This window comes from Prinia subflava, chromosome 15, assembly GCF_021018805.1.
Source record: "Prinia subflava isolate CZ2003 ecotype Zambia chromosome 15, Cam_Psub_1.2, whole genome shotgun sequence".
Classification (NCBI taxonomy): Eukaryota; Metazoa; Chordata; class Aves; order Passeriformes; family Cisticolidae; genus Prinia; species Prinia subflava.
In genome coordinates this window covers 9,788,369-9,815,845 of record NC_086261.1, presented here as the reverse complement: position 1 = coordinate 9,815,845, position 27,477 = coordinate 9,788,369, and the positions used below count along the sequence as shown (strand labels likewise).

The 27,477-nt window shown below is 44.3% G+C and overlaps 1 protein-coding gene across 2 annotated transcripts in view; it reads left to right on the top strand.

The window, feature by feature from the left end:
* The first annotated feature begins 5,968 nt into the window (after positions 1-5,968).
* The window catches only part of PDE8A (phosphodiesterase 8A), a 138,959-nt gene continuing 117,450 nt past the window's right edge, over positions 5,969-27,477 (top strand). The window contains exon 1 of one of the 2 annotated variants that reach the window (XM_063412092.1): positions 5,969-6,386. In XM_063412092.1, the coding sequence (XP_063268162.1) occupies positions 6,321-6,386 (66 nt within the window). In that variant the 5' untranslated portion in view covers positions 5,969-6,320. Of the gene's footprint in view, positions 6,387-15,529; positions 15,580-27,477 lie in introns of those variants that run through there. The other variant, XM_063412094.1, reaches the window with a different exon arrangement.

Sequence of the window (27,477 nt, the reverse complement as noted above, 5' to 3'; positions counted from 1 at the left end):
AGTCCTATTTCTCAGCATCAAAAAAGTACATATCTATACACATGAAAACAATGGCTCTGAGTGTAGGGACACAGACGTTTCCTTAAGGGCTGGCTGTATTGTTTAGGCTTGCACAGGTTGTCAGAAATCAAATAAGGGCCAAATGAGGATGATTGTTGCCTTTTTAAACCACCCTCACATGGGCTGAGCACCATATAATTTAAAATTATAGCCCAAAAGCCACATAGAGGGAATCATTCCCTGTTCTTTTAGATACCTTCTTGGGGTTGAGTTCTGCCTCCTTATTTACAGACAATTAGGACAAAATACTGGTATTTTATTGAGACTCAATACAAGTGAGGTTTGTGTGGATGATGTGGTCTATCTTGGCAGCTCCTGTACCCTCAGATTAATTCTAGATTCTTTCTTTCAGTTAATGAAAATATACCACTTGCTCATAGAAATACAAAATATACTTGGAAGAACTAGAATTTAATATGAACTAGAATCTATTCACATTACCCTTAAGAAACTCCAACTCATTAGAACAAAATGCAATTAAAGTTTCTACAGCAGCAGGGATTGCTTGCAAATTGCACATTATTTCTTTCGCAAGTTGAAATATCATCTTGATAGAACCTCATTTCTGCTGCACTTTTGAACAGCAAATTCAAATCCAAACACAATCTCTTCTGTTTCCTCTTTTGTCTGTATGACTTCTGAGTCAGCAAGGCACTGAAATAACTGCTGGGGGACCTGCTTGGTGTTTAGAGGTATCTTGGGGAGAGTTTGGCCCTGTCTAGTTGAAATACTGAACTGTGATCAAGGGAGCTACAGCTCAGTGACCCAGGTTTTGTTACTCATGCAGAACTTGTGAGGTTTTGTCCTGTCAAAGGACTTTGATCAAAACATCATCAGAAATAAGATGAGTTGTCCACTGAGCGATACAACTGCCACTGAGCATGGGGCATCTGTGTGGAATAGGAAGTGATGACATATTTGGGGTTTTTTAAACAGCATTGAAAGTATCATTATTAACACTTCATCAGTATTTATCTAATACTTAATGCATACAAGTATTTGGTTTACCACAGGCTTTTCTCTCATGGGAGAAAAATAGTCATTGCATCCTTCAGTGTGGTAGTGGCAATAGAGGGGGGTGGGCTTGCTCTTCTCAAGTCATAAATTTTGGAGACTGAGAAATTGCTTACATCCCTCTTCATTTCAGGGTGAGGATGTGTGAACCCAATTTCTTTGGTCTTGTGGTAAGCTGGGTTTTCTCGGGATTGCTGACATCAAGAGCTGACATCTCATGCTGCAAGGTGTTATGGTGCCCTAGGGAGTTCCTGAAAAGAAGGGTGAAATGGGAATGACTGTCTCAGTTTAAAACAAGACATGAAAAAACCTCATTCTTCTGCAAAGCAAAGGCCTCCTAAAAGAGTCTCCTGCAGCACCTTGTACAAGGTGCCTGATGTGGTTTTCTTTGAAAGGACAGGTTTCTCCCCCAACCCTATTTACAAAGCCCCATTTCTTGGGAGAATTCAAGGGCTGTCAGAGAGATGGTAAATATTGTCACGAAAGGAGAAAAAAGAATTGCAAAGACTGAATTACTTGGCCAAAGGTGAAAGGAAACCAGACTAGACATGGATATAAATTCTGTCTTCTATGTGTGTGGCTTGTACTTTAACCACATTGCCATTCTCTTTTCTATATATCCAGTAATGTGGTAATTGGGATGCTGGCCAAGGGGAGGCAGAGAGAGGATTGCAGCAGTTGTCCTTATCAATTGTTAGGCAATGATTTCACAATTGTAGCTCATTTTCTTCACTCTAAAACTGAGACGGGCTGTACTCCACCACTGCTGTCTGCAAACACCAGCATAGTCAGATCCTGCCCCTGCTTCTGCTGAAAGATAAGCACAATATCATGAAAAATGAGACTTCTTTCCTAAACAAGAGAAGATTTATAATGGTCAAACACTCAAGGTATGCCTAGCAAATACCAGAACCTAAATCCTTTGCAATGGTCTTCAAGGTGCTGTCATTTTCTTGATAACTTGGGCCCCTGAGTTCAGCTCTAAGCCTTTTGTAACTGGAACAAACAGGTTTATTTCACTACACCAAGAGTCCGTGTTTTCTCACAGCAGCCCTGATCCCTGCCTTGTGGCTTATCTTGAGAAGGAAAAAAAGTGTAAACTTTTGTTTAATGTTGGCTAATAGCATTAAAGTTACAGCAGGGTGTCTGTCAACCTGTTCTGACACATCTGCTTGAGGCTGCAGCTTGGAAGTGCCAGGCCAGGGCAGCCTTACCAGGGCTTGGGTCAAAGGCCTGTCAGATCTGGGGTCCCAGATGCCTGCACCCACCTTGTGAGCAGCTGAGCATGCAGTTTGGTGAGGTCTCAACAGTGCTGGGGTATCACTAATGCACTGCCAGGCTCAAGGCAGCTTGGAATAAACGTGCTCCCAGGCTGATGTCAAAAGCACCCTGTCTGTGACACTGCTGCCTTCCCTCTGCCCTGCCTTCCCCTGATGGTGTGAGCTCAGCTGGGAGCTTTCCACTCTGAGCATATTTGCAGGATCTCTCTGGTATGCTGGACCACCTATTTTTGTGACCCTGGTGTCTCCTCTCTACTGAGTTACTTGAATCTGGCTCCATTTCGAAGAACTTGGGCAGAGCCCACGAGCAATACAGTGCAACTTCCTTAGGAAACAAAACAAGAAATGTTTTTTAGCTTTCCTGGCTGGTCCAGAAGTGGTAAAAGTAATTTCAGACATGTTCAAGGTACTTTCTGTTTGCCTCTGCATTAGAAATGCAAAGAGCTGCTTTGTCTCTGTGGCTCTTCCATTTAGCAGCAGCTTCTGTTCTCCTGCAGAGGTGGGTGTTGCTCCTGCCTGCTTTCTGAGGGAGAACTCCAGCATGCTGTGGGCGATCCTGAAATAAAAAGGAAACTGATACCCAGCTGCAATTACAGCTCTCACTTCCTGATCTCCGCTCCTGGGCTGTACTTCAAAGCCATCTTTGGAGCCATTCTGCACTTTCCCTTTTCTTTTTCATCCTTTCCTTTCCTTTCCTGGTGGACTTTGACATCAGGACTGCAGATGCACAAACGGGCTTGGTCTTGGGGCTGCATCCTCCAGCTGCAAGTCACCCCTGGGTGGGGGAAGAGCCATCACCCGTTTTACAGGGAAAACCACCGAGCTGCAGAGACAAATGTGTCTGCCCTGTCATTGCCCAAGAAGCTCGTGACTCATCCATGGGGAGAGTTCTGATTTCCTAAATTAGTTTGGAGTAAACCAAGCTGTGGGCTATCCTTCCTGTGATCTGACACAACTCGAAACAGATGTCTGGTTTATACTAAAGGTTGAAGCTGAAAACCTTGTGAGTTTGCTTCTCCACAGCAACCATAGGAAAGTTTATCTTGCGTTATGCTGCGTATGTGGAAAGTGATTCCTTTGATTGCTCTGTTTTAAATTAGGAAATGGCCAATTCAAAACCAAAAAAACCTGTGAAAATTACTGCCACAGAATGTCATCAAAGCAGAAGACATAACATGGACACCTACGTGGATAATGAGATACAGCACTTTTGCCTGATATTTAATGCAAGCAAACTTCAGAAGGCTGGGTTTGCCTACTCTGGAGCATAGTTAGTATGTCACTAAATGGGTGACCTGTAAAGAGAAACCAGAGAAAAAACAAAATGCAAAGCAATTTGATATTTCAGGCAGGCCCCTTGCTTGCTCTCTTAAAATTCAGATGGCAATTAGTGATCAGAGATTTTTTTTCCCCAAGAGAATTAAAGGAATGGTAGAAAAAAGAGTCCTTGAAGCTGCTGTAATAAAAATAAACATCCCTTGTGAATAATTGGGGCAAAGATTGGTACAGTTCCCTCCCCGTTCCTGTCCTGCACCCTGCCTGAGGCTGAGCTGGCTCCCAGCTGGGCAGGGAGGGCTGGCCAGGGGTGCCCCAGGAGCCAGGACTGAGAGACTCTGGGGTTCTGTGCTGGGAAAGCTGCTTGGCTCTCAGAAAATCACCTGGGCGTGCAAAATCACAGAAAGAGACATGTAAACTTGGTGAATATTTGCAGCAGAATCTTCTAGCTGGGAAGGGAGTACCTCATCTGGTTATCTGCTGGTTTGGATAGTGAGTTCATGTGAATTATTTCATAAGAGACCAAACTTGCTCAACTGTGTTGCTGCAGAGAAATGAGCAGTGCCTGGGAGCCCAGGGACTGCAGGCTCATGGTGGGCTGGGGTTACACCTGAGCCTGTGGGGCTAACCCAGCTTTTCCTTGAGTTTCCGTGGGCAGATCATAGAAGGAGTCTGCCTGTCAGTAGAGAGAGGTGCAAGTTTGTGAAGATATTGAACAAGTGCTCTGCTTTCTGGTTAAGATACTGATCCTGAATATTGCTGGTCTCACAGCACAGGAGGGGGAACTGAGGCACAGGGCTTTTGATTTACCTCTTGAAATTACAAAATCAGTGTCAGAGACAAGCTAAGTTGCTGGCTTCCTAATCTGGACTCACATTTTGCCTTGCTCTCTCCCTAAAGACACACCAATGCTCTCATTATTCTTGCCTTTTTTATCACGTTTGTCTTCACTTCCTTGAAATAAATACGTAATCAAGCAATGTGTGCTCTGGTCTCACCAGATATAGCCTCCTCAGTATTTGAGGGTCTGTAACTATTATATCACAAGATAGACACTTCCAGTTACTGACAATTTTGATAAAATGTAATCTCAAACTACTTAAAAACTATTGAGAAATATCTCATGAAGTCCTATGTGACTAATGATGAGTAGAATGGAGCATGTGATCTCAACCAAACCCCTTCTGCACTTTTTGCTTCAATGGCAGAAAGAAGTCTAAAAATCAGATTCCTGTACAGCTAGTTTTCAATGATGCTGCCAATATGAGCATTGCATTAACATATTTTATATTCAAACAGAATAATTTTAATCTTTCTGCACAGTTGCCATTCCCTGCCTCCCCCCCCCCCAAAAAAAAAAATTGTTTCCTGCCATATAGAAAGAAAAGTTGCATATCAGAGAGGAGGCAAAAGTGGCCTTAATTTCCCAGAGTAGCCAATGATCCTGGATTCCTTTCTTGTCTTTAAAGTGAGGCCTTTCCTGAGGCAGACCAAGTGGCTGCACTGAAAATGAAGCCATGTTTGTCTTTGAATAGATGTCAGAGATCACAGTTGGTTTCGAAATTTTAGGGCAGCAGCTATCTGCAGTGGCACTGGCTGATACACAGTGCAAACAGAACAAAGAGGGTCGATGTTTGGTTATCTGCTCTTATTTATATCTATTGTAGCCCTTCTCTCTAACACGTACGTGTGCTTGGAGAGAAACGTCACTTCCTAAACTGAGTGTGCTCCTTTAGGTATGTGGTTGCTCCTGAGAAAAATAATCCATTTGTTTGAGGAAGCTCCCATAGGCAGTCTTCTGGTATGACCTGATTTTTACTGACTCTGGCAGGGAATGGAGGCCATTTTGTAAATTCATCTCTATTTTATGTAGATTTTGGAGAGTGAGTGGAACCTTTTTAAGCTGAGCATGTGGCAGATGAATGTCTTGTGGGCACCTGGATGGGAACTTGTGATCTCTGCTGAAAAATATCCTGTGGGCATTACCCACCCAGCCCGCTGGGGTACAGGCTCTATGCATCCTCAGCAAAAAAAGCTGAGGGGTTTGACCCCAGTGGCATTCACAAACAGAGCCTTGTGGGTTTGTATGTGGCCCATGAATGTCTGCTGGAAGCTTTGCATGGATCAGAACCTCAGCTCAGAACAGTCAGCCCCCTGCCATCTTCTCTGGGCTTCTTTCGTCAAATAAAAATATTTATCTCCCCAAGGAGTAAGTTGAATGTAAGTTGGCTTTATTACTACAGTGACGTTGAATGGTTGGTTGCTGGGTGACCTTGCTTCTGATTTTATGGTCTAGGCCAGCTCTGGCAGCAGAGAGGTGTGGCCACGTAGAGCACTCCGTTGTCAGGCTTCTCCTGAGATGATCGGAGGTTCAGTGTCAGCTCCCCTACAGCGCCTGGGAAGCTGTGAACCTCTGCCATTTGCTATGTGAACACCTGGAAGGGCTGGAGGAGAGAAATGCCTGACAAGAGGAACTATTAAGGCTTATAAGAAAGGCCAAGCTCTGTGGAATCCAGCACGGAACCAGGATCTGCAACCTTGGATTAGACCAGTGGCCATAAAACCGACATGTGACTTACTGCAGGGCTTTCACAAACCGGGATACTGGAGCCTGCATGCTTTGCTTTGCTTTTGCTTGGAGGGAGATTTAATGGTTTTCATTGGAAAACAAAATTTTGCAACTAATCAGACATGGAAGAAAATGAAGGAGCAGATACTTTGGAAACCAGCTCTGTCTCTAATGGTCCTTGGTGCAAGGTGAGAACTTTTATTCCCCCTCCCCCTTCATTTACAGAATTAATTATCTTTCTGCTGTTTACCGGTGACTTCAGTAAACCATTGCCCTTGGACCAGACTGAATGCAACCTCTGCATCAGCTTTGTAAACAACTTCAGAAATTCCTTAGAGCAAGGCTGTGCTAAGCATTAGGAACAGAAATGAAATGGTAATGTGTGAGGTTGAGTGACTGTCATCCACCTCCCTGGAAGTAACAAATATCTGACTAACTAGTAGTTTTCTGTGCTGTGGAAACTACCAAAATAGTTTTCTTAGGTGCTTGTAGAATCCAGAAACTTCATGTAAATTTAGCAGAGCCACTGCTTTAAGATTTGCAGGTCAAGCGTGTTGAGTAAAACCGTAGCAAGCGTAGGGTAGGATAAGCATTAACTTGGGCAAACAAATTGACAATTTAACTGCGTGGAACTCAGTGTCCAGCAGCAACTCCTCCTGCTCCCCCAGAGCTCACTGGAGAGCGTTTAACCTCCCGAACGGGTCAGCCGTGCTTCTTGTCAAATCCTGAGCAGTGACGTTCAGAGATTGTTTTCTGTTTGCTTGTGTTTGTAATTTGATCTCATGTAGCAACATTGTCCTCGGCTCACATATAACCACGGGGGTAACTCTGACATCCTGCCTGAAAAAAACCCTTGTTGTTTCCTGTGTTTGACGTTTGAAAGATTTCCAGTTTGGACAGGTTAATGTGTTTATATTAATCTCATCCTGCTACTTGAAATGAAACGATTAGCATTTTGGAAGTTGGACATTCTATTTCCATTTTGGTTTCCCCCAAAACACTGGGGTTTGTTTTCTTCACAAGTTTTGGAGGGGAATGGTGTAAGTTTCTCTGTTGCCTGTGCTGAGGCCAGGATTTCAGTGCAGACATTTGTGCTGTGGAAAAGGAGTCTTTGGGAGGTGGTGTCAGAAATGTGCCAGTTTTGATTTGAGCTCAGTGTTGCCTTTTCTTCATAGGAGTTACTGGAAACTAAGGAAATGGGAAATCTGAAAATATGAGTGCTTGGGATACTTGTTAAAAAATAATCTTAGTGAATACTGACACATCTGTACCTAATTAAAGTAAGTTTGAAGAGCTGGTCAAGCAGAAGAAAAACAATCACCTTGTCCTGTTGGAACATCTCAGCATTGATTGCTTGGTGCATCTCCCACAGCACTGCTCAGACAGTTCTCATCAGTGCTTAGGGTCCTTCACTTCAGCATGTCTAACAAAAACTAAAAAACCTGCTGCTTCATTTGCTGTTTGCCACGCTTATTTTTTGTTTACAAAGTTGGATATCCAGTTAAAATGCAGAAGCAACACTTAAAAAAAACAAACAAAGGGACAAAACAATGAGAGTAGTTTGTAAATATGAAGGCTAAAAATCACTCACCTCAAATATTTGGCACCTGGACAACGATAACAAAATATGTTCACAGAACTATAGAGCAGTTTGCAATCAAAAAGTCTGTGTTTTCATAGTATATATTAGTCATCTCAGATCCTGATTTCTGTGGAGGCAGAGGGCTAGAAACTGATTTCTAGAAGTAGTGTACTCAGTCAGTTTTTACTACATCTAAAAGTGTGCCTATTGGTGCTTTTTGACACAAATTTAAATTCATGGGAGCCTGGGCAGGATGCATGGCTGTGGCAGGAAAGAATATATTGAATAACAACATGCACTCTATCATGGCCTAAAAGTTCACAGAGTAGGTGAAGATTTACATACTATTGTTTTGTGCCTCATAGGATATGATTTTCTTTCTGTAAACCTTGTGATATTTTCTAGTTTTTCCTTTAAAAAATGGGAAAAATTCCCCCCTGCCCTGGGAAAAATCTAGGGGATTTTTTCAAGCATAATTTAGTTATATTGGTTGCAGTCTCAAAATTTTTATTTCACTGTGATAGCACATTTTTTCTCAATAAATATTGAGAAATAATATTGAATATAGCTCATTATTCAGCTGTTCAGCAACTGCCTTCACATCTTTCAAGTGCAAATTTGTGTTTGCAAATAACTTTGTCTGCCTCTCATTGTGGGTACAAGTGTTACTCATTAGAGCTTTTTGTCAGCCTCCCAAAATGTGGTAATTGAAGATCCAGCTACAAATATTTCTGTTTGTGTTTCCTATCTTAGTGTTTAGTTTAAGAGGGTTGAATCTTAAGCAAAAGTGTGTTGATGTTCTTTTGTTTATGTTTATTATAAAATCATAAAATACTGTCATTTTCTGTGGTTAGCCTGGGCTATGCCTGTGCTGTGGCTGAGCACAGAGACCTGCACGTGGGCTGGCTTGCACCAGCGCCAGCAGGGCCTTGCTGTCATACAATTCTAAATGCACTTAGAGGTTTTCAAATCAAAAAGAACTGGTTAGTTATTAACTTGAAGAAATATCTGATTTTAGAGAACAGAAGATTACAAAACAAACTGGATTTTCACCAGCTCCTGAAGGGCAAACAGTACACTACTCTTCACATTTCCCTGCAGTGTGTGTTTGTGTTGAAGCTTTTTCACTCTCATAGTACTTGATGTAAATGTTAATTAGCACTCCGGGGGAAATGTGTTAACAAATGTACCTTTGACACAGGTCCACAGCTATGCTTTGCTCTGTAGCTGCAGGCTGGAAAGATTAGCTGGCAAAGCTGGTGCAGCTTTTGAGGAAACTCTTCAAACAGGAGTTCAGGAGAGCTCGCTGAGCTCTTGGACTTTGCTGCTCTGTGGAATAGGTGCTGGGTAAAATGTGAGCACTTCTAAGAAAGAAGAGCAAACTCCTAGAAAAGGGATATTTCTAACCATTAACGGTGTTTAAATAAGCCTGACTGGGCTATGGCTTTCGTGTGATGAAGATAAAATGACTTAGCACAAACTTTGTGGCAGTATTTATTCCTTCTCCTCCCGCAGTGCTGAGCTTGATTAGCAATAAGTAAGGGTGGTACAGTAATTCCTGTAAGTTGTCAGAGTAGAAAGGTAACAGTAGTGCATTCATAAACACATTTACCTCATCACTGCACTTCTTTGCCTTTCCATAAACAGCAGGGCAGGGATTCAGAAATGGAAATCATTCACTGGCTGGGATTTTTCAGCAGTATTCAAATCTGCCTCAACTGAAGTTAGCGTGTAGATATATTGGTGGTTTCTGGCCAGATTAAGTCCAGAACCTGCCATTACTTCTGTGAAAACATATGCAGAGCCACTTCTCAAGACTTGGGTTGTTCAGCTGTTCATTTCTGTGCAGCATCAAATCCTGATTTCTCCCTGATGAGGAATAGCTCATATTTAAGACACAGTGAGAAGAGTCCCAGGTTATTAACCACTCTCTGGAAATGAGGTCGGTGATTTCAGCCCAGCCCTCCTGAAACTGGTCTGGGGTTTGCAATTGCAATGAAAACCCTGCTGCAGGAGCATGCCTGCTCCTCCAAGAGCAAAGGGAAAAACTGCACTTGGGAGTCCCCTCCTTCCCTGGAGCAGGATGTTGCATGAAGGGTGCTGGTGTTACCACATGGGTCTTGATCAGCTGGGCTAACCCTGGCACCCTTCTCGTGTTGCTCTCAGTGGGTATTTGCAAGAAGTGTGCCTCACTTATTTCCTTCCTGTAAAATGGTTTCTTTCTGCCTTTTACAGTCCTATGGGGGGTTTCAAACCAGTGAGCTGTTGCTGGTGAGGGGCCATGAGCCTGGCTCGGAGGATTTCAGGGACTACAGCATGGGTTGGGAGGGTGGGCAGAATGTGAACTGGTGCATATCTGAGTGGTGAGCAGCCCACAGGACACGGTTCAGAGCCCCTGGGCAAGCCTGACCTCTAAGCAGGTCAGCCATGGAGAGGCACTGCTCCTTTCTGCTCACCATGTATGAACCAGGCTCCTTTCTGCTCACCACGTATGAACCAGGCTCCTTTGTGCTCACCACGTATGAACCAGGCTCCTTTGTGCTCACCACGTATGAACCAGGCTCCTTTGTGCTCACCACGGGTGAAGCAGGCTGTGCACAGTGGACTTGGGCTGTTTGTCCCAGCCATGCCCTCAGCTTGGCTTGGCCTGTGGGCTGGGACAGCCCTGAGAGGGTTTCCTGGCAGAGGGAGGCCATGGGAGCACTCTTATTTTGAAGTGCAGGTGAAAGAAACACCAATCTTCTCCGCAGTGGGAGATCTCCTCACTTGGAATTGCTGCTAAATAAACGTGGCCTTGACTCGGTTAAATAAGTCCAAAACTACTGGATGGGAGCCCTCTGGCAGGGTACTGCCTGAAGATGCTGCTTCCTGGGAGGAGAGTTTTCCTGTTTCAAAGTGCTCCCTCCTTGCCCCCACTGAGTAAAGAGCACCCCAAACCACGGTGTGGGAGGCACTGGGCAGGGATGGGGAGCCTGGGAGGGCACCCAGCACCCCACAGCACTGAGCCTGCCCTGGGGCCTGCACTGCAGCTCCAGCAGCCCCAGCGGCCTCTCCACGGGCATGGCTGGGGTTTGGCATCATCCAGCTGCGCATGGAGTGGTGACAGAGGTCAGACCTGAGCTGTGCTGGCTGGTGCTGCGGATGTGTTAAATCACTTTATTAAGAGTGATGGGCTAGATTAGTATCTGGCCCTGCTCCTGCTAAAAACTCCCTGTGGGAGATACTGGGCCATGGGTTTGGCTGCCCAAAGAGCAAATAGCACATGGCACCTCCAGAGCCAGCTAGTGATAGGTCATAACCAAGCAGACTGCCTGCTTCTGTGTCCTTTGGCAGTGACAAAAGATAGAAATAACTTTTATTGTTAAAAACCCCCTTGTTTCAACAGCCTTCCTTCCCACCTGACTGCAATTAGTTTTCTCAGCCACTATACTTTTGCTGTTTGCTTCTATATTCATAAATCTTGTCTTCCAAATTTTAGCAGCAATAGATATACCAGTCAGCAATTGTCTAAGATCATGTAAAAATTGAAACTTTAATTGAAACAGTTCCATCCAGAGAGTTGCAGTCTATCTGGCTGCTTTTGTTTTGGCTCTCGCTGTAAGTAATCTGACTCCACAGTATCCAGCCAGGGGTTAAAATTCAGTTCAAGACAAGTGCAAAACTCTCTCAGGTTTTGATAACTTGTTTGCTGTCTAACTCAGCAACAATCTGGTTCTCGCATTCAAGTAAACTGATCACCCAGCAGGAACTGGACAAGTGCCTGGTTGAAGGATGAATTGCTCTAGTTGCTCAAAAGGAAAACATACAAGAAACACAGAATCCTTGTTGACCCAACAACTGAAAGAAACATCACAACATTTCCTAAATCAACACATGGCAATTCTCAAAACTAAGTCTGAACAGCAGCCAGAAGCTTACAAGGCAGGAGATGATACTATGACCAATTGAATCTTCCCTGCCTAAGCCATGGGGGTGAGCTGGGAGCTCTGTCTGTGATGTTCACTCACGTCTCAGAAGAGCTGCTTGTGCATGAACCTACTTGCTTTGCAGTCAGGAAATTTAATTATTGCTTCCACAGTAGCCCTCAAAGAGTACCCTGTGCATGAAATATGCATTCGTACCTGATATGTCCCATTATTTCTTCTGTTTCCGCATATGGGGTTAAGCTTAATGTTCCACGCACTGTGGACAAATAGGAGTTGTCATGGGTACCATAGCCTTGAATTTCCTGTCTCCTGGGTGATTAAATTCCCCACAGTAATTTTACTTTATTGGTTTGTTTCAGTAACTCCTTATTTCCTTGGTTTGCTCTCCTTGAGCACATTTCACAGGCTACTTGGATCTCCTCAGGCTTTTGCATTTTGTACACCAGTTGCAGGAAAAAATTGAGTGTTGTGCACAAGGTGTGTGAAGCAGCAGGAAACAGAGCAGGGTGAAGCCCCCACAGGGGCTCTGTGAGCCCCAGGCTCTGCAGTGGATGCCCAGCTTGAGGAAATCTGTGCTGCTGGAAATCCCCAGCCCCACCGAGCAGCCCACTCCAACACCTGCACAGCTTCAGCACTGCAGTGTTTCCTCCCACCACGCTGTCTCTGTGCTGTGTGAGTGCATCTCCTCACTTGCCCTGTTTGCAGGAGAGGTGGAGAACAACTTTATCTGTTCTCCCCAGCAGCCTGGTGCTGGTAACAGCCAGAGTGAGTGGTCAGCCTGCTGGAATTCACACACACAGTGTCAGCAGGAATCTGATGGGTTTTGAGAGCTTCTGTCTCTGGTCCTAACAGATACAAAAGGGCTACCTTTGGTTGATGGGATTTGAGGGCCTTTGCAACACTGCTCTGCCAGTGCTTTACAAACTGTCCAGATGTTTAGGTTTATTCCATAATCCTAGCCCTTCAGAAAATGGCATAAAATAATATTGAAATGGGAAAAACTACCTGTAAAAATGTAGCCTTAGCTAGTAAGTAAAATGAGCAAGTAGCTGTTAAATGCAAAATTTTATGCGACAGGCATAAGAAGACAGTGAGAGCTTTTGCTGTTTAATATTGAAATGTTCTATAAATAAAGCTAGGTGGCTACATATTGACAAAATCGGTCACCCCTAATTTAAGGCATGTCATGGGCAGTGGAAAAAGTGTTCCCATAGACCTGACTAATGTGGATAGAAATAGAGAGCAATTTGGAAAACTGAGGCTAGAGTGGCACCCTTGTAAGTGCGGAGCCTGCAGCGGGCTGTCAGTGCCGCCAGCTGAGCGGCGCTTTCCCTCAGCAGCCTCCGCCGAACTGAGCTGGATTCACTGGCACTGCTTACTTTGAAGTCCTGATAATTAAAGCTGGAGTGTCATCTGTGTTGTAATTAATATGCTCCTCTGCACCTAATTCATTCTGACAGTACAGATTAATGATGGTAAATGACCAACAAGGATTTATCATGAGATGATTCTTGGTTCTACAGGCTGCCTGAGACAATTACAGGAAGAGATTGTTAACTTCAGGCTATTGTCCCGGTGTAATCGTGCATGTGCATTCTCAGCGTTGTTTTGCAGTAAAACCCATCCAAGGGCTTCATAAAGATTCAGTTATGGCCCCTAAGAGGCTGAGCCACCCTTGTAAAAGTGGGAGAGGGGAAGCTCAGGCTGGTGATCCCGCTCTGATTTTTCAGTATCCCAGTGCGTGTAGTCTCTGCCGGTATTGGCAGGAGCTGAGACTGAGGACTATTTCTGCAAATCAGATGCTTTTGTAAATATAATTGTGTTGGGATGTTGGGCTACAGGGTCAGCTGTGCAGTGGGGTGTGCAGCTGGGGCTGGGCAGCCCTGTCTGTCAGCAGTGCTCTGGTGGTGCTGTGGCAGTGCTGGTGTCTCCTCCATCCATCGGGGAGGAAGCACCTTTTTCTCTGAGCCACAGTAACTCAGCAGTCCCATCTGCCAAGAACTGCTGTGCATCTAAGCAATAGCCTCAAAAGTGGTCATTATCTTTAACTACCAGCACACATATTATATAGAAGAGATGCCCCCTCAAAAGGAAGGTACTGAGTTCCCTGAGAGCTTTAGAGCCTCAGGAGGTTTCACTAGTCAGGCTTGCAAAATCTTGACTTTCAAGCCAAACTGGTCACGGCTGGGGGATAACACCATGTCATGCTAAGAAAAAGGTCACAAAAAATGATATAAATGAAGTGAAATTTTCCAAAGCATATAAGGTGCTCAAGCTCTGCTTGCTTCTTGCAAAAAGTGGTTTCATCATTACATTTTCTTGTAATAGCTTCCTTGTGTACACAAGGAACTTAACCTGGCTTATTTAAACTGCATCACGCATTGCTGCAAGAATACCTGATTAACAAGATGATCAATGTGTGCTGTTCCACTTGTCAGTCAATAGGAATTAATATACAGGAGACTAGTTCAGAAATCAGAGATTACAAAGGACATTTGCTTTTCTTTGTGCTGAAGTGTTGCTGCGTGAACAAACAACTGCTAATACGATGAACTGAGCTCCACTGCCTCCTCTCCCTTAGGCTGGCATTTTCCTCACTTCTCGACTATTCCCCTATTTGTACCAATCCCAAACACCCTCCTAGGAATGGGAAATTTCCTCTGTGCTTGTAGTAGAAGCCTGGGATTTTTTTTCCTCTGTTCTTGGGATATTCCTTGGAGTGCCCCTCCACTCTCCTGTTAGCCCCATCCAGCCTCTGCAGCACCTTTTGCAGTGCTGGCCATGAGCTTGTGGTTTGCTGAAGCTGTCATTGACCTCAAATGGACCTGAGTCAGTCTCTGGTGTGGTTGATCTACCAGTGTCATGTACTCCCATGCCAGATCAAGGCTTAACTGCAAGTGGTTTTAGTGTTTATCGGAAAATATTGCTCCGTTTTGCCCGTGCTGCCCTGGGGACACCAGCGGGATCCTGGTGGCTGCTGGTTGTGCAACAGTGCTCCCTGTGCTACTTCTCTGCACTTTAATGACATCGTTTCTCTTCCACCAGTAACCACATGGGATGGGTAACAAGACCCGAGAAAGAAGAAAGGTGGGAAAAGAATGAAAAAACAGAAATGCCTTTTTTTTCTTCCCTCCTCCTTCTTCCCTCTAGTTACAAAATCTGTTGGTAAGTGGGTGTAGCTGACCTGTCCCTCCTTCCCCATGATGCCTTCAGAGGCTGCCTAGAACAGAGGCTAGACAGTGTTAAAGGAATAAAGTAGGGATTTATTAAAAAGGCCTTCAAAGGATGGACCTTGGGCAGTGCAAGAGCCCGGCTAAGGCTACACCCCACGATGGACAATGGGGCACGATTTCACACTTTTATAAGTTTTGGTCCATTTACATATTGGGGTTAATTGTCCAATTACAGCTCCAGGTTATGAAGTCCCATCCTCCCAGTGTGCTCCCCTCAGTTTGCTGTTGTTTACACTTTTTGGGCCCGAAGCTGCAATGGTGTCCTTGGTTCTTGGGCTGGAAAAGGATTGTTTTGTCTGACCACACTGTGAGGAGAACTTGCTAACAGTCCATATGAAGTTCAGAGTTATATACTAATGCACTGCAGAATCTGGATAATATGAAAGCTAAAACTTAAAGGCATCACCCAACCTCAGAGAGATGATGATGAGGTAACTTTGGAGGGAGGAGTGTGTAGATGGAAGAGGAGGTCTCTGGGGCACCATGGCCATGGAAACATGCAAAGTTGGTGTTAGTGTTTGTTATTGTTGGCTGCAGAGACACCTGCTCTGCACCTTCAGCCCTGAAGGAACTGGGATACATCTGAAAGGGTTTATCTCTGAATAAGAAAATAGGGGTTGAGAGCAGAGCTGGATCAATGGTGAGTTTTTTTGTTTGCTCTCTGACTGTTCCCCCTCAGCTATGAAATATAAGCATAGTTCTAATGAAACTAAAAGCAGAGGTTGCTTTGGAGAAAATTGAGGAAGTTTAAGAGGAAAATTCTTAAATTTTGCAAAATGTTTATATTCAGTCCCAAACAGAATGCCTGCAGTTGCTTTGTAAGCTGTTTCTGTTTGTCCCCTTTCATTTTGGGAAAGAAAAATCAAACCCAACCCATTTAATTTAGAAAATACCAAAGCAAAACATTTCACAGAACCATAGAATAGTTGAGGTTGGAAGGGAACACTGGAGATCATCTAGTTCAACTCCTCTGCTCAAAGCATATTTGAATATGCTATATATTTCTGTTTTGAATTTTTTTGTGTCCACAGTAATTTCCCAAATTTGGCTTGAATGTCTAAACAGTTCTGTGTTCTTTCCCCAGCTGTATTTTGGGATCAGCTTTGTATTTACTGATTTTTATTTTCTTAGGTTTCTATTTGGGAAATCTATGTCCTCTGTGCTAGGCTGGCAATGTACACGGTCTTCAGACTCCCTGTAGAAAGTGTTTTCCAGATGCCAGGGATTCCACATAGCTTTTCTTTTCTTCTTCCACATAGCTTTATATAACCACAAGTGTTTGACTTTATATTTGCTTATTGCAGCATACTTGTGACTTAAAAATACGTGGATACTCATGGGAGCAAAACATTAGCATTTATTATAAAAGGTAGTAATATACTGTCTGGTTGGCTTCCTACCTGTGTCCATACTTGGAATTACAAAGTCATTTAGGTTGGAAAAGACCTTTAAGATCATCAAGTCCAGCCATAAAACCAACAATTCCATCACTAAACCATGTTCCTCTCATCTCAAAATGCTGACCCATGTCTGCCAATGATTTACTAAAGGGACAAGGTAATGTCTGTCATTTATCCACTAACTTTTTTTGCCAAGTTAAAATAAAAAGCAGCTCAAAACTGAAAAAATGCGAAGTGTTCATAGCATATAAAGAGCAGCTAGGGATGCAGAAACATGAATGACTAGGATGCCTCAGACTTGGATGTGCCCAAAAACTTACACAAAGACTAAGAAAAGGTTGCTTTGTGAAATCCATTTTTTGGGGCCCATGACAGTGTCACCCGTGGTGCCCTGTGGGGTTTGACACCCGAATTCCTACGGGGTGGGGGTGAGTGCACTGTCTGAGCTGCCATTTTGGCAGAGATGTTTAATGGAAATTGGTGTGATTTGGACACTGGCTGGGGCAATACAATTGGATCAGCCCCTTTTGTAGTCACAAAGTGCTGTGGGTGGGGACTGTGGAAGTGTCTTTCACCTCTGTATGAGAACTGCACTAATGTGAACCTCATGGAAAGGAAATCCCTCACTTCCAGTACAGCATGAAACTTGTCCACTCTTTGTGAAATGGGAAGACAGTAATGAATCTCAGAAAATGTAACTCAGCCCTTCTATTTTTTTTTTATCAAGGATTTTGATTTCCTTTACTGCCTTTTCTTATTGCAAATTTAAAAAAACCCCAAAAAACAACTAAACAAAAAGCAAATGACTAAAATACCAGGGCTCCTTAGCAAAACTGTTCCCTCATGCTTTTATCTGGAGCAGTTTTCCAACAGTGACATGAGCTCACAATATGTCAGTCTGACTCTAAATAAGATTTTCCAGAGCTGGCTGAAGGTTTTGGCTTAGTTCTAGAATAAACTGCTTTGGAGACCTTTCTGGAGTGGATTCTGGATAAACTGGCACCATATAAAGGATTAAAAAGTTATGCATAATTTGCCCTTTCAAAATACTCAAGGCTTTTAAATTTCTCACCCCAGAAAATATCTTTATTTTCATCAAACATCAGCTGTTTCCAATTGCTTCATTCTATTTTGGTCACTTATTCTCTCTTTTCCTTCCCATGCATGACTAAATATCTCCTTTAAATCCACGTGAAGCAATTCGTTTTTCCATTCATCCATTCGGTTGGTTCCTTTTGCCATTGGAATGCCACATGAATGTCATACATTGAAGGAGGAATATCCACTGTGCAGTCCTGAGTGCAGGAGTACCCAGCACCAGCTTAGTACCTGAAAAACTGCAGACAGCTGCTGGTTTCTGTGTGTTTTACCTGGCTCATTTTCTGCAGCCCTGACCAGAAGTGCTCAGGCCATGGCAGCCCCACACGGTGGGGTGATGCCCGGGCTTGTGGTCTCAGGGTGAGCATTCAGCTCCGGAGCAGTGGGACTCATTCTGCCCCAGCTCAGCCCTAGGCTCAAGAGAAGAGGTCCTTTTGAGGGTCAGGAAGGCTGGGCCTGTGGGCCAGGACAGGCTGAGCCTGTGGGCCAGGAGAGGCTGAGCCTGTGGGCCAGGACAGGCTGCTCTGGCCGTGCTCCTCGGGAGGTGTCCCCATCCCAACGCCGGCTGCCGGGGTGGCTGTGCCGCTGCTCAGAGGCACGGGCTGGGAGCTGTGCACAATTCCTGCCCTAGAAGGGGCCCAGGAACAGCTTACCCTACACAGAGGGGACTGCATCCCTGGTTGGAAGTGCAGTGAGGTGCAGGTGTCAGCCCTCCTGATGTCCATGCAAGTCCTGCATCAAATTCCAGTGACCAAACAAGCACCTGCAGCTCAGTCCTGCCAGCACTGCGGCTCGTAAATGCAATCTTGCATTTGCCTGGATTTGTACAGCTGATGAGCAGGCACACTGCTCTTCAGTAACCTTGTTTTGTTGCCCTCAGGTCAGAACGAAATTTCTCTAATCTTTGATCTCTTGTATAATACACAAACACCCACCAGTTTTCTGACCCATGTGTATGTGACACATGCATTTTCCTTTCAGTTGACAAACACAGAAGCTGAAATTATCCAGAAAAAATAAATACCAAGGCCAAGCATAGGAAAGAGTTTGTTTGGGTTTGGGTTTCTTTCTTTTGGTGAAGTAAAGAGTATTCTGGAGACAGATTTGACAAAGTGAGTGATCCAGATTTTTTGTGGCAGTTGTATCCCAGCTCTAGCTGTCCTAGCCACAGCTGATCCAAGCTGTCCTGTGTTCTGCAAGGGAAGGACTCAGGTTCAGACCTGCCAGAAGGCCCTGAGCACTAAACCCTTCTGTCCAGAGTGGGATATGTAAAGCTACATTTCCTCAAGGCTGCTGCCAAATGACTAATCTTGGACACTTTCAGGCATTCCAGCATGTCTGGTTAGTGGTTACTCCAGCCATCCCATCGTGTTTTTGGGAACCAAATGTCTTGCACACTGAAGCAAGGTGCATATTATACAAGGGGTTCCTATAATGGATGTAGGTAGAGTTAGTGGCCAGTGCACAGTGGCCCTACATCAAAGATAACCTTGTGAACAGGGAGCATTGTGTGACTGCTCAAAGTCAGACATGCAGGGGAATCAGATTCCTGTCTTTACAGTTTACTTAGGAGTCATGGGCAGTGAGGGATTTTTAAACACAGATCGAATGAATTAGTCCATTAACTTCTGTTTTCCTTTCCATGCAAGTGACGACTACCTGTTATGGCCAGAGGTGAGCCAACAAGACTGCTCTGCAGTCAGCCACTGGTCAGACCAGATCACACTATTTACAGTGAAAGAGAGCTCACGCTTTCTGCAAAGAGATCCCAAGCTCAGACACTACTCTGTTACCTAACCTTGCTTGTTTGCATTTACTGAGGGACTCCCAAAACTGGACTGTGGTGATTCTTTCATTGTATATTGAGAGCTGTCTCAGGGTGTACTCCAGGGACTATTCAAGTTTCATCTCATGGGAGTTTCCTTTTTGTTTAAGGTGCAATATTATTTGTTTTCAAAACATAATGCTATGTCCAGACCCTGACTATGTCCTCTGCATATTTGAATGCTTTCCTGCAGGCAGTGCATCTCCCAGAGGCTACTTCAGGTTCATGTCAATGATCTTTGGGGTTTCACTGTACTTTTTACTTCCATAACAAATTATTGTGGATTCCAAAGGTTAATCATTAGTGCTCTGCAGAAGAGATGTCCTGTCTAGATAGTGTGGTTTCCTTTTAATTGTCTTTTTGGATCTAGCTTTGTTCTTGTGCTGTGGGATAATGTGCCAAAGATGGCACTGTGCAGGCTGTGTTGACAAGTTGAACTGTGCTACAAAATACTCCTTTTGATCCTGCTTTTTTTGCTGAACTCCACCAGCTCCTTTTTTTCCCCTTATATAGAAGCCCTTTGCCTTGTATCTCCTGTTTGGATCAGGGTTTGATGGGTTGGATCAGGTCACAGTACTTTCTTGTCTGACTGGGACAGGATGGATATCCAAGAGGATGAGCTGACCTCCATCACAGATTGTTGTGTGAGGAGGGAGCCATGCACCAGTGAAATTGGCTTCCCAGCCCCAACTAATACATTGCATTTTCTTGTCTTCACTGGTAACACTGAATTTTCTTATAAATCTATTCAATTTTATGGCTGCATGAATCTACTGTATGAATCTTTGTTGAGAATTACAGTCAGTACCCAGTTGTACAAGTGCAAGGAGCTATTGTCATGTCCTAACCTGTTCCTTAAAATACCAGAGCTGTCTTCACTGAGGAGGCTTAAGAGCTCTTTGTCCAGGTCCCTCCACCGTGGCTAGCTAAGCCCAATTTTAAACTCATGCAGCTCAACACTTGTGAACCACACTTCAAAGGAGCACTAAATTGCTTCTTTCAGTGGGAAAAAGCAGGGTCTATGGGTGCCACCCACCAGTTTCCTGCCTGGCTGGCTGGGCTGTGGAAGGGCTGGGGATTTCCCCCTGGATGCCATCTCCCAGGCAGTGCAGGGACCCCTCCAGGCCTCTGGACAGCCTTGCTTGGCCTGACTCCCCTCTGCACCAGGAAAGGGAGGGAGTGCTCCAGCTGCATCCTGCCCACCTGCCTGGCCACAGGAGGCCCTTGAAGTACAGAACAAAATAAATTCCTTCAATCCTAGCAATTTTCCCCAAAGCAGATCAGCAGGCAGCAGGCCTGTGTTCTGTGGCTTGCAGTGGGCATCAGTGAGTGTCCCAGGATGCCTGAGTTTGATGACTATATCCCAAAGCCACGTCTCTGGTGTTTTTCTGTGCCCACAAACAGCATTTGAAAGACATCACATAGAGGATCAAAATCATCTCCAGTGCTTCAGAGGAGTTGCTCCTGATGCAAGAGCTCCTTGCCTGGGTACCAGCACCCAGGCACTCAGGTGATTTGGCTGCAGAGAACACACCCCTGGGCCTGCTCTCCATCCCACCAGGAATGCTGCTCTCCAAGGCCCCCTTGAGCAGGAATTGAACAGAAAATGCCAACAGTTCCCTGCTCAAACAAGAATTAGGAAGCCTTTTAAAGAAGTAGAATTAAGAAAATAGATGGAGATGAGAATTGTTTCCTTGTGCAGCTGTGTAAAGGTTCTTTCTGGGTTTCTGAACTTCCTCAAAAGTGTCAGGTTATTCCCCAGCTACAAGTCAGATATGGATAAACCCACTGCATGTGTCTCCACAGCCACCAGCTCCTTTTTCTGCAGTGGTTCCCCCTCAGTAAAACAGCTGGGAGACATTCCTTTCTAGGAGCAAACCTGCTACACTAAATGTCATCCCTCCTGACTGTTACTGGCATTTTCCTGACAAACTGACCTTCAGAGAAATGCACTCTTATCAGAAAGCTGTTTTGTTTAAAACCTTTTAGGTGATCATTAGTCAGCTCAAGCTTTTTCACTGGTGCAGATCAAGATGTGCTAACTCTAGGAGAGGCAAGGTGTTGCTGCAGAATCATAGGTTATGTTGCACTTGAAAAATATGGAATTTTACTTGGCTATACTAACGGTCCTAGATATATGATTTCCCAGAAACCACTGAAGCTTCAAAAGGTGGAGACTGATGAAAAAGGTCAGATTACAGCCTTGCTTCTGGGCAGTGACAAATACTTCCCAGGTCATTAAGAGCAAATCACTCAATATTTTCCCATCTCTAAGGAATTAGAATCATAAATCAACTAGTGTTTATGAGGTGTTCCAGTATGTCTGTGATAGGGCCATGTAACTTTAGATAAAAGAAGGCTTACTTTTATTTGTTTTTAAGAGATAAAAGGCAGCAGTACAGCATCTGTTCTAGAAGAAATCCATGGTTTCCATAGTCTTTTCTGGAGTTCTTGTCTCACTGAAGTGATTAACAAAGCTTGGATGTAATATATTCAAACCTAATGTGCTTAATTTAGCTGAACACTTTAAATTCTTTCAGTTATACGGCTCCGGTCTGTCTGTTTTTGTTTTACCTTTTTTTTTCCACTGCTGAGCCCTATAATTGTTCCTTTTAGCCACAGTCACCTAAGGTCAGGCTGTACCTTGCTAAGGAGCCGAACTGCAAACAAGGCTAACTCAATCACGTGTCTCCAGCCCATTCCTGTTATTAATCCTCCCAAGTTCTGCCTAGCACTTGGCAGAGCAACCAAAGTAAACTTTTTATCAGAAGTTCACATTCTCCTCAAGCGGAGGAAGAGCTGGATAATTCCTGCCTTTATTTTTTTTGAAGAATATTGTGATATGGGAGCTACCTCAGGTTTATTTCATTAATGCAGGGGGCAAAAATGTATTGAAAAAAACATTGTGAAATGCGAATTTAGTCTGATAAAATTCTGTTTCTTTTTCCAAAATGTCTTTCAGAGTGCTGTCATCAGTAAATATGCTGTCATTGTAACAAATATGATGCTGGCTTTAACCTGATGAGAAAATGGCCAAAGTACGTGCAGTTTATACTCTGACAGGAAGCTGGTCTGGGGATTTAGGTTTTGTCTGAAATCTACAGCACTGCAAAGAATTTTTATTTCTGCTTCAGTCTCTGTGTAGAAAAGTCTTGCTTAATTTACCTTCTCTTACTCATATAATTTTTGCAGTCTTCATCTCTGCTTCCACTCCTTGTCTGTTAAGTTCACTGCATGGGAGCAGATTCAGAAAATCCAATTGGAAAGGAGAGCAAGGTTGATATATTTTGCCCCCAGTGCCTCTGGGATGCCCAGTGCTGCCAGTGCCTTGTAAACACAAAGATCTAACTCAAAATGCTACATTGGGATAAAGACGGGATCAATCTGTCCTAATTAGGAGCTCAAATAGCATCAGATAAATGCCTCAGATGGGAAAATATAACCATAATTCTTAATGTGTTGATATTATCAAAAGGGCCCTATATTATAACAATAAAAATGTGTCATGTGACAAAAGGCTGAGAAAATAATAATAAAAAAAGATAGAAGTAGAAATGATGAGGGCTGCCAGGAGGAAACATTGAGTATTTTTCTATTCCTTGTACAGTATAGAGTATGTACACCTACACTTTCTCTCTGAGCAGAGTGCTTCCAAAACAGCCCTTGAATACTAACTGGTTTTGGTTATTTAGCTAATAATATTAATAAAAACTTGAACGGAAATGCTATGAGGGATGGAATTTGCTATATTGCTATTTACTTCTTTAATTTGTTTTTCTTTCTGATCATCTGTCACACAATCAGTGAAATACCTCACAGCTGGACCCAGAGTTTCAGCTGTGAGACTGGGCTCCTGCATAGACACTAAATTAGTGTTACCTGCAGCCACCAGGGTGAGAGACCTTTATGTGGAGGAATGGGAAGGGGGGAGCTGTGCCTGGAGATGTGTCAGGGAGACAGAGGTGGCACTGCAGCTTATTTCAAGTGAGCACAGATTAAAAAGCCTCTTGATGGAGCACTAGGAACCCACCCACCTGGGCACAGTAAGTGCGGACCCAGCAGACCTTGCCAAGGCAGACCTACACCATGAGACCAGCCCCCCCAATTCATCAGATCATTCCTCACCCCATCTGTTTTGGAAGTCTCTCGAAAATTTAAAGGATGTGTTTTAAAAGTATTTTTCAACTCTGTTCCCAAAACATTTTGGAGATTTCTTTTTTTTAGTGCTTGCTATTGTGCTTGTGTTACAGAGCCTGTCAACCCCTGCAGCACCCAGCTGTGCTGGCTGTAACCATAACTCACACAGGCTGCCAAGTGCTGTTCTGCTTAATATGACAGATCCTTCCGTGATAGCTGTGCTATGGCCAGCCCTGGTGACTGTGCTGGGAAGGATGGTGCCCATGTGAGTAAGATTTATGTTTGTTAGGGCTCTGCTGAGTGAGCCTGCAAGCACTGCCTTCCCCTTTTCAAAAACTCAGAAGATTTATCTCCCCGACACATCCTGAGTCTGTTTCTTCTTTTTAAATAGCTATCCCCAGAAAACTTCCATGGCTTGGTTTTTCTGCCTGCCCTCTCCCTTGAGTGTGGTTTCTCCTTATCTCTCCCCCAAATTGTCATCTCCTCTTGCAATTCTTGTGGTGTTGCTCTTCCTGCTGCTCAGTTGGATGCACAGAGAGCTATAAAATGAAGTTTACAAGAACCATGATCTATGGGCATTGTGCCATGGCACCACAGAGATTCTTGTACATTCCTCCTTACAACTGTCTGCATGCAGAGCTGCATGTTGGCAAGAGACAAGGACTGCAACTGCCCTGGTGGGAGCTTACAGAAATGAGAATACAGCTGGAAAGAATAGTGTTGGATAAATGCTCTGCCACGGCTGGACAATCAGAGCCTGATTGCACTGAAAGAATGGATGTGAAACATTCCTGGGAAAAGGGATATATTCAACTGCACAATCATCTCTGGGGTTACCTGTTGGTGGTAGAGTATGACCCTCTTTGTTAATTAAGGGTTCAGCTTCTTGCATATATGCTCCACAGAAACACTCAACATCGGGGAAGGACTTTACACAGTCAGGCATGACTGAGTCTATTTAAAGGTATTGTTCTGACCCAAAGAAAGGAACTGTACTTGAGAACACAGCTAGAAGTTGTTAAGTATTCAAATGAGGTCCAGTTTCCTGTGTTACATTCAGACAAGTTTGTAAGATAAATTCTTCAGTAGTTTCAGTGATCTAAGAACATATATCTCACAGCCAGGACATGGGGGGGTTTTGCTATTGTGAATATATGATAAATCACTGTTCAGTATGACCACAAATGATGTATCTGTTCCTTAAATAATAAATTCAGCAACCATGAAAGCCATCTGTTTTGCAGGTGTACAGTCTAGTCTTAAAGAGTAATTTTAGGGAGTTTTTCAGCTGCTGCTGCTGCCATACAGCAGGGGTGAGTTTCTAGCCCCATGTTTTGTTGTTCTCTTTACCATTTTTACTCTGTCTGCCTTGGGAAGGGTTAAGGATGCTGGCCACTAGCTCTGCTGGTTAACCAGGAGCCAACAAGAAAGTGGCTGCTGGGCAGGAGACAGTGAGATCCTGGGAGAGACTCAGGGCCAAGGAGTCTGTGGGTTTGAGAGCCTGTCTTGAGTGAGTATTCCCTCATTAGCCTGAACTGGTCTTTTAGTTGCTGGGGTAGACAATAAAGTCTAAGAGCTTGTCCTTCTGGGTCTGATGACCAAAGAAAACTGAATTCCTGATGGAGGACACAAGTTGCTTGTTTCTTTTACTGATTTGTTTTGTTTTCTCTTATTGGACCCAGGCAGGCCACAATATAATATAGGGGTTGTGGCATTGGGAACCAGTTCAGGAATCTGAAGGGTCACTTTTGGGCTGAGCCTAGCTGAGGCAGACTAGCTAAGAAAAGGATCCAATACCCCTAGGAAGCAGAGGGACAACAGGCACTTGCAGGGTGTAAGAATTTGGTATACCACGTCACCTAAAAAGACCAGTTCTCATCCTTGGTTTAGTAAATCAAAAACTGAAAAGGTTGCATGCTAAATAAATGGAAGTTGGCTTAAAAATACCTAGGAAGAGAAGGGGAAATTCTTCAAGAGAACAGCTAATTCTCTATGGTCACAGCTGGCTGCTTGGCACTGTGTATCCAGACAGATAATACTGCTTGTGAAGCACAGGGTAATTATAGGGAAGTGCGTGGGGACGACAGGGCTTTGTTCCTCCCTTCCCCACAAATTTTTGGTCTACTCAAGGCGAGGCCAGGCAGCAGGAGCTCTTGGAGGCTGCTTTGGCAGCAGGTCCCCCTCCTGCTGCTCCTCCTTCCCGCTGGGCTGTGCAGCTGGCACGGCTGGAGCAGCTGGGAAAGGCAGGGCAGCCTCCTGCACCCTTAGGTGCTGCACCCCTGGGCTGTGCAGGGCTCCCAGGCTCAAGCACCAGGAAAACATGGGTTAGGGTGAGCCTTAGACACTGGGGAAGGCAGGACTGGAGGGAGAGCAGCAGCATTAGTGCCCAGTCATTACAGTTGAGTGGCAGAGATCTGCTCACTTTCACTCTGCATCTGCTCCTGGGCAATTTGGGGAGAGCCTACCAAAAACAAAGTAGAGAAAGTATAATGCTGAGAAACTTGAGAAGCATTGGAGAGATGGACAGCAAAGAAGGTAGTCAAAGTAGAAAGAAGGTACAGTTGAGAAGGGGGTACACTTTTCTCCTAGAAATACTGTGCCTATCCTGCTGATCACTGAGCAGTGCTGAGTGAGCAGTGCTGAGCTGTGTAAACCACAGCTGCAAAAGCTGTTCTGACACCAGTTATGATGATGAAGCTTGTACATACATGAAGTATCTGAGCTTTAGACTTGAATGTCTTTAGTGCTAGAGTTGAAAAAGTTGCTGACTTAGACTGCCTTGAAGGCTCTGATTTCCAAATGGTACAGACAACTGTCTGTGTTCTGCAATTGCAATTACACAACAGCAGCAGCTGGACAGCCTGCCAGGACATCAGGACAGCCTGCTCTCAGCTGCTTTGGGGCTTTTCAGGACATCAGGAAAGTGGTGCAGAAAACAAACTAACTCATTGTACTTCTGTACATTCCAAGAGCTGGAGATGAGCTGTCTTAGGACAAATTTTATTGTGGTGTCACCTGAAAACACCCTGTTCTGGGATACCTGATGCTTATACACAAACAAGCAGATGTATCCTTGTGGGGTGTAATGCTGACACTCACCTGTGGCTAAGGCACCATATGGTCCCTGTTTCCTCTTCTAGAATATCTTGGGATGGAGAGCTTGCTCTGCCACAGCTTGCACGTGTCAGTAGTTAGTGTTGTAGAGGCCATTCAGCTGTTTGCATGCTGGCACGTTTTCCACAGTTCCTCCTCCGCCTTCCCCCCACTGCCTCCTTCACTGGCCTAGAGACCAACAGGATTGCCTAACTTTTTCAGAAGGCCAAAAGACACAATTGGAACATAGAGCTGACTTGGGGGGGCAAGCAGTTAAAACCACATAGAGTAATCTCTTACCAAGACTGCTGCCTGTGCTCACAGGACAGCAGTCATGCTCGCTCTGCTTTTGCTGGACAGACACTTTTCCAAAGCACACTGATATTTGTCGTTCAGGCAGATGTTAGTCCATCATTTCTTCTCCATAATTCTTCCTGCCTGTGTCTTGGGTACTGAAATATTATCAGAATTGGCAACAAACTTTTGCTCTGGGCCTTTGCATTTTTGTGTAACTGGACAGGAGTGAACTGTCCCAGTGCCCACATGTGAACTCTCAGTGGGAGAGTCTCAGTGTGCAGTGGGAATTGGTCAAGGTCTGTGTGAAATGGATGGACACTTCTGATACATCAAGGGAAGTGGGTTTGCTTATGGAAATTTGGGGGGAAATAGCAGATATGGGGAATAGTGGGGGATAGCTGTGGGGGCCAGTGTGTTTTTCAATCTTCTGTCAAAAACATGCTGGATCCAATGTAAAATTTCTCTGTGAGAAGGATGAGGATGTGACTAAATAGTGTCTTTTCAATCCTTTTGAATTCTGACACTTATGTAGTTATTCTCTAAATGCTTTGATCTTCCCCAGCACCCACTTGTCTGGAGATGAAGCTGATAATCATTCCAAGCTCTGTCCTAGCATTCTCTCTTATTCTGCAATCCTGAATGAAATTCAACCTTATTCTCCATAAATAACCTTTCTTATTCCCCCAGC